This window comes from Plutella xylostella, chromosome 10 (assembly GCF_932276165.1).
Source record: "Plutella xylostella chromosome 10, ilPluXylo3.1, whole genome shotgun sequence".
NCBI lineage: Eukaryota > Metazoa > Arthropoda > Insecta > Lepidoptera > Plutellidae > Plutella > Plutella xylostella.
The window spans coordinates 2,609,893-2,617,650 of record NC_063990.1 but is presented as its reverse complement, the minus strand read 5'-3'; the positions used below and the strand labels follow the sequence as shown (position 1 = coordinate 2,617,650).

The window sequence follows — 7,758 nt, the reverse complement described above, 5'->3', positions numbered from 1 at the left end:
ATATATTTTTTTGTTCACTTACTAAATTCACATTGTGTGAATTTGGGGGGCATTGTGTAACTCAAAAAGATTTTTTTATTTTATTTTATAGTTATATCGGACCAGCTGTCGCGAAACGCGATTCCAGTTAAAATAAGTTTGCAGAAACGAAACGTGAGGGATAAGTAGTTGGTAAGGTTGGTAACACTGTTTAAGAAAAATAAATAGAGAGGAGTTATAGGAGGGAAAAAATGGTGACTGTTACTGGTGAAAGAAAAGAAGAAGAAGAGGTTCTTGGAGGAGATGTGGTGAGTTACAAGCCGTATAAGGACGATAACATCGGTGAGTTCTTATCATTATGTTATTATAGAAACCTGAGAATTAGGTGGCAGAGGAATGGCTCAGAAAGGGGTGGTTTGGAGGCCATTACCGGGACACAGAGGTCCCACCAGAAAGATAAGGTTCTACATTCGAACCTCTTAAGAAATGATTTTATGTATGTAAGATTTGATATAGGTATGCGAAGCAGATAGAGCCAGACATGTTCATTGGAAGGTAAGAAAATAATTATATACCTACCTACTAAATACTTTATTTACATTTGTAGTTATGTGAACCCTACGATTTTAATCGCAATGCTATTATGCATTCGCGACATGGTGGAGATGCTGGGATATTCTCATAAACTTTTTACTTTTTTGTAAAGCGTGAATGATTTGTCATTTTGATTCCTAAACAGTTTATTTTTACAAACTGTTCGCATTGTATCCGGTTCCGCCTGATCCATCTACGAAACAGAGAAGCGAGGAATAGAGTTGTTCCTACTATTTTTCAGTAACGATTCGATTATGATTAAGATATTGAGTTGTAAAAGGCAAATAAGTCAAAGTCAAAATGTTTTTATTCATCGTATAAATATATAATTTTTTTTTTTCTGATGAACGTCAATTTTACAAACTAAATAACTTAAATAAATAGAGTTGGTTTCGAAACTTGTTTTTTTTGTGTTACCTACTTACTTCACCTAGAGACGACTGTTTAGTTGTCAGGCCAAACACAAAAGAGAGAAGAGAGCAGTCAGATTATAACATTCACTTGAAGAAAATGTTAAGTGCATGTTATCTGACAATTATTAGAAAGAATAAATATGTATATTTAACTTGCATGCAAGAGGTTTCTACACTCTGTTTATTTAGAGTATGAACTGAGTAGAGTAGAATCCTAAAGAATAACAGAGAAGACAGCCTTAGAATGTGGTCATGTCAGAGTAAGAATTCGGTTTATTGTAACTACCGACCGGTATTAATATTTTAGAGATATTAATCCAAGATAGAAAATTTACCAAGGACCATCACCAGAATAATGAATCTCAAAACAATAGATTTCGATTCAAATCAATTTTCGATTATGAACATTTTGTGGTACATCACTATTGAAAAAGTTTTACCATTACCAACCTTACAAAACAAACTTTTTTCTCAAACTCAACTTGATCAATGGCGTATGAGCGTCTTCGTTTTATCGATAAAATCAATAAATTTAAACGTCAGGAAGGCCATTTCCATGTTTCAATGCGTTTAAAGTGTATTTGTGAATTACGTTGTTGTTATTGGCTGTGGACATACGATCGGTGAGTGGATTTTAAGTTATTCCTGATAATAATCGAACATGGTAGCCATTGTCCACAAAATGATTTTAGCGATTCCTATTTTAAATTTAGATGATACCTACACAGCATGTACGCAACTCAAGAGGTCTGTGATGATGATAAGATTTGAAAGGTTTAGTGGGTTATCTCAAATTTGTACATGCCTTTTTTCCTTTAAGAATTTCATTTGGATGTTGTCGATGTATACCTCATTGAACAGTAACAGTAATCACATCCATGTTGTAACTTAAAGTTATAACAACAAACTTGAGACACAAATTGTTGGAATGAAAACATTTAAGGCTAGATAAATGTGCTATCTTTATGAGAACTTACTCGATCATTATCAATCACCTTTCAGGCTGATCCTGTTTGTATCCAGGACAGAGAAGACAGAGGCTACTGTCGTGACACTTCAGCACTGTCAAGGACAAGTTGCCGATGGTAAAAATTGGCTCAAAGATGACGGAAGCATGGAAAACTCGAATAGAGATAGTCAAAGGTAAGGTAGAGACTATTCTTACTAAAATAAAAAAAGGAGAGACTGAACCAGTGGATTATTACAACCTCAAGTTGCTCAATGAACTTTTTATGAAGGAGACCCATATTTATATGGATAAGTTGACAGTAGAAGAATCCAGAACTTACACAGAAATACAAATAGAAGCAAAGCTCCTCGATAACAAAAACAATGGTGACCCACCAGTACAACACGTTGATCAATTGACATCCAAACTACCAAAATTAGAGTTACCACGTTTCAATGGAGACACTCTGAAGTGGAATGAATTCTGGGACCGTTTTAAATCCAGCGTAGATACCCAAAAACTTACCAAAGCTGACAAGTTCAGTTATTTGATGGCATCCCTGGACCAAGAGGCATTAGCGGCCATTGAAGGCTTAGACATAACTCATGAAAACTATGAGATTGCAGTCGATATATTAAAAGATCGTTTTGGTAAGCCTGGGATGGTCATTGATGCTCATTATGAAGCGCTTCTTAACCTCAAAAGTGCTCATTCACCAAATGAATGCATGAATGTATTTAATGAAATAGAGAAACACCTCAGGATTTTAAAAGCTTTGGGAGAAGATACTAACCACAATAATTTAAGAAGAATTATATTAAAGAAGTACCCTGAAGATATTATCTATGAATTGAAAATGAAAGTAAAAGTAGAAGAACAAAGTGTTGATACTATAAGAAAATTATTGGAACAACAGATTACTGCTCGTGTCACTACAACAAAACCTTTGCTGAGTACACTATCATTTACAAACACTACTGAGAAGAGACAATATCCAGTGAAGAGGAAATTCCCTACACCCAAAGTCACACCTGCAAAGAGAAAGAAGAGAAGCTTACCTTGTATCTTCTGTGATGGAGAACATTTTAATGACAACTGTAAGCAAGTGGTGTCAGTAGAAGACAGGAAAAAGAAGATAATTGGACGTTGTTTTGTTTGCTTTAAAAAGGATCACACAGCAAGAGATTGCAAAGAAAGAAGAAGATGCTTCTACTGTGGTGAAATCGGAAAACATAATAGAGCACTGTGCAATATGGCCCAGAAAAGTACAACACTACAGACTCGCAGCGAGAAGAATAAAGGTACTGTACTACAGACTGCTATAGCTCAAGTAAGAAGTAAAGATGGTACTTTACATAAATGTAGAATTTTACTAGATTCTGGTAGCCAAAGGTCGTACATCACTAAAAACCTAACTAAGATTATAATGCCAGAAATCATTGAAACAGATCACTTAATGATTTACACCTTTGGTCTGGAACAACCTAAGAAGCTAGAGAGTCCTAGAGTTAAGATAGAATTAGTTTGTGACTCCGGCCACTCAAGATATGTAATAGTTAATGTTGTAAACTTTATAACTCAACAGGTATCATGTTTTGATTTCAGACAGTACCAATTTGGTCAAGAAATAATTCCTTCAGATGATGGATCCATGGGCGGTGAGATAAATCTTCTCATTGGCAACGACTATTACTTCACATTCATCAAAAATGGAAAACTTAGCATTGAAGAAAACCTTTATTTAATTGAAACAGATTTCGGTTGGGTCTTCAGTGGCAGATCTCCCTTTCATCAAGAACATGTTCTTAGTGTAGCAACGTACATGCAAACTAACCTGCCAGATAACTTTGGTTTTGTTCAGCCGGACTTACCTATCAAGGAAGGAGAGATTAAACAACTTTGGGAGTTGGAATCCATCGGTATTAGAGATTCTCCAAAGACTACAAATGAAGAAGAAGCTTTAAGAAATTTCAACAGTACAGTTACGTTTGAAGAGAACAGATATCATGTCAAATGGCCGTGGGTCCAGTATCCACCAAACCTACCATCAAACTATGGTCTAGCTGTAGGAAGACTGACCAGCCTATTAAGAAGATTGGATAAGAATACTTTAGCCATTTATGATGACACCATTCAAGAACAGGAGTCATCTGGAGTGATAGAAAAGGTGAAGAATGCTTTTGAAAATGTGCAACATCCAATACATTACTTATCACATCACTGCGTGGTCAAGAAAGATAGCTCTACTCAACTGAGAATTGTCTATGATGCATCAGCTAAGTCTAAAAGTACACAATCTAGCCTGAACGAATGTATGTACAAAGGACCATTGATGCTTGAAGACTTAACTGGACTTATCTTGAGGTTTCGTCAACATGAAATAGGAATCCTGGCAGACATTGAGAAGGCCTTCCTACAACTAGGACTTCAGAACGAAGATCGTGACGTCACTAGATTCCTGTGGGTAAAAGATACTACAAAAGAAGTAACAGAAGACAACTTACAATGCTACCGATTTTGTCGAGTTCCCTTTGGAATAGTATCCAGTCCATTCCTACTAAATGCAACAATAAAGAGTCATTTTCTGAAATGTGGAGATGAAACACTTAAGAACGTAGCAGAAAAGATATATGTTGATAATCTTGTACTAGGAGCGAAACAACAAGATGAAGCTACAGGATTGTATCAAAAAATACATGCTTCCCTTCAAACAATCTCGATGAACGTGAGACAATGGAACTCAAATAACAAAGAATTTCTAAAAGAAATACCTGAACATCTACTTGAAGGCAAAGAAGTCACAAAGGTGTTAGGACTTGTGTGGGACACACTAGAAGATACATTAAAGCTTAAAACACAGATAAGTAACTGTGATAGAGATATGACTAAAAGGTATGTTCTTCAAGAAATAGCCTCAATCTACGATCCTTGTGGATTTAGCAGTCCTCTTCTTTTACCAGCTAAAGAATATCTACAGAGACTTTGGAAATTAAAACTTAAATGGGACACCAAACTGCCAGAAGACTTAAGAGACGAGTGGAATAGGATTTCAAGCAGTCTACACCAAACTCAAGATATTGAGATTCCAAGATACATAGGCGCTACGCAAGATAAAGCAGTACATGAGTTACACTGTTTTACGGATGCATCCAAGGATGCCTACGCGGCAGCTGTCTACATCAAAACAGAATCACAGGATAAAGTGATAGTAAGACTGCTTATGTCCAAGTCAAAACTGACTCCACTCAAAGACCAAGATAATCTACAAATTCCGAGGTTGGAACTATTGGGTACTCTTATTGGCAGCAGACTTTTAAGATATGTGAGACAACACTCTGAAGTACCGATATCTAAACAATACCTTTGGACTGATAGTCAAGTTGTTATAAGCTGGTTACGCTCAGAAAAGCTATTGCCTCCCTTTATCTCAAGAAGAGTTACTGAAATAAATAAACAAGACACGCAAGTTTTGTATGTGAAATCAGCGGATAATCCAGCAGATATTGCAACCAGAGTTGCAGACTTTACACCTGCAAAAAGAGAACTATGGTTTGAAGGACCCCAATTTTTGAAGAATGAAAGAGAATACAAGAATAACTGGGCAATGACACAAAACCTGTGTGCTTTGGAGGGTCTGACCCAGTCAGAAGGATATCTAAATGAAGCAAATGTAAACCCAGAATCATTGCAATTGCAACAAAGTGAAGAAACGATTACCAATATTACTGCTAAAATCAAGAGAGAACAGAAATTACACTACCCACAGGAATGTGCAGGAAAAAGTACTGATTTAAGTCGTAGCCTTGGTGTATTCAAAGATGAAAATGGCTTACTCCGATGCAGAGGAAGGATAGTCTTAACTGACCTGCCTTATGACCGCAAATATCCCATCCTCCTACCGAAAGATTCCAGTCTGACAGAAGAAATCATATCCAATATTCATAAGGACAACTATCACGTTGGAGTAACACATACTCTTTCATTAATTCGTGAAAAGTATTGGATCCCACAAGGGAGATGTAAAGTGCAAAAAGCACTGAAGAGATGTTTACAGTGCAGGAAATATGGTGGAGGTCCTTACAGACTACCTCAGATGCCTGACTTACCAGAAGAAAGAGTAAACTTCACTTCAGCGTTTTCGTTCATCGGCCTGGACTATCTTGGACCTCTTCTAGTTACCACGGATAAAGGACAAACAGAAAAGAGATGGATAGCCTATACACCTGTTTAGCTGTGAGAGCAATTCATCTTGAAATAGTGAAGGATCTTACAGCGGAACAGTGTACCTTGGCACTCAGAAGGTTCATAGCAGAACGAGGATTGCCACGTCTCATAATATCTGACAATGCAGCTCAGTTCAAGCTTACAGCAGAAGTCATGGCCGGACCATACTGTATTGACAACAACTTACAGTGGAAGTTCATCCCAGAGTTAGCACCTTGGCATGGTGGCTTCTATGAACGCTTAGTTGGCTTGGTTAAACATTGTATGAAGAGATCGTTAGATACCCGTTTGCTGAGAGACAACGAACTGTCAACTATTGTGAAAGAAATTGAGTTGGTACTTAACACAAGACCGTTGACCTATGTTGGGACTGAACATGAACATATATTGAAACCCCTGGACTTCCTTCGAATGAATGACTGTTTGATGCAAACTTCTGAAGTACCATATGAATCCAGAGAAGATACTATTACAAAGGAACTACTAATAAAGGGATGGAAGAGAAGCCACAAACTTGTAGATGAATTCAGAAAAATGTTCATCAACCAATATCTTAATGCTTTGAAGGAAAGAACACAAATACGACATAAACAGCCCAGAGTGGTCAGCCAGTCCAAACCTAAGGTTGGGGATGTCGTACAGATAAAAGGTGATAACAATAACCGTTCTGCTTGGAAGATAGGTAAAATAATATTGCTTCATAGAGGAAGAGACAATGAAGTGAGAGTAGCAACAGTTAAGGTTGGTGACAAGGAATATATAAGATCCATTGCCCATCTTTTCCCATTGGAGATAGAAGAACATGAACACATAGAAAAGGAACATGTATCTACTAGGACAGAATCAGACTGTAGGGAAGAAACAGAAACATTGAGAACTACTCAAGAAACAGAGATGGAAGGGAGAAGCATTGACATGCCCACCGAAATAGAAACAGTAGAGCCTACTACTGATCAGAGAAGTAATAGTCGTGCCGCCGCAAGACGAGCTAAAGAAAAGATTGCTCAATGGACCAAGGAATTAGTAAATTTAATATGTGTGAATTGTATTCAACTATAGTTATTTAAAGGTATCGATGTATCGTATACTTTAAGTATAATTAGAAGTATATAATATGTAATTGAATAGTATACTTTCTTATTCTTGATCAATAAATGTCACGTATGATTCTATGTTTTTGTTGTTATTGAATTACATTTCTTGGCCTTTCATTAACTTTAGGTAGGTAATAAATTAATAAGAATTTAGTCAAAGATAAATAATTTATTTCAATAACTTACTAATAATAATATTAACTATTTTAATATAATCAAACCTTTTTTAAACAATAACAATACATAATAGTTTCTTCCCTGTTCCTTTGGGAGTGTCGCGAAACGCGATTCCAGTTAAAATAAGTTTGCAGAAACGAAACGTGAGGGATAAGTAGTTGGTAAGGTTGGTAACACTGGTTTAAGAAAAATAAATAGAGAGGAGTTATAGGAGGGAAAAAATGGTGACTGTTACTGGTGAAAGAAAAGAAGAAGAAGAGGTTCTTGGAGGAGATGTGGTGAGTTACAAGCCGTATAAGGACGATAACATCGGTGAGTTCTTATCATT

General features: G+C 36.5%; 1 protein-coding gene across 2 annotated transcripts; it reads left to right on the top strand.

The window, feature by feature from the left end:
* The first annotated feature begins 912 nt into the window (after positions 1–912).
* On the top strand, positions 913–7,331 carry LOC105391293. 2 transcript variants are annotated; one of them, XM_048623471.1, is made up of 2 exons: positions 913–1,609; positions 1,989–7,331. In XM_048623471.1, exon 2 carries the CDS (start codon positions 2,069–2,071, stop codon positions 6,164–6,166), a length of 4,098 nt encoding a protein of 1,365 aa, XP_048479428.1. In that variant the 5' UTR covers positions 913–1,609; positions 1,989–2,068; the 3' UTR covers positions 6,167–7,331. The 2 variants fall into 2 exon arrangements, with proteins under 2 accessions (XP_048479428.1, XP_037967249.2); XM_038111321.2 differs by lacking the exon at positions 913–1,609 and having other exon boundaries at positions 3,098–3,236; positions 3,541–7,331.
* Positions 7,332–7,758: the final 427 nt, after the last annotated feature.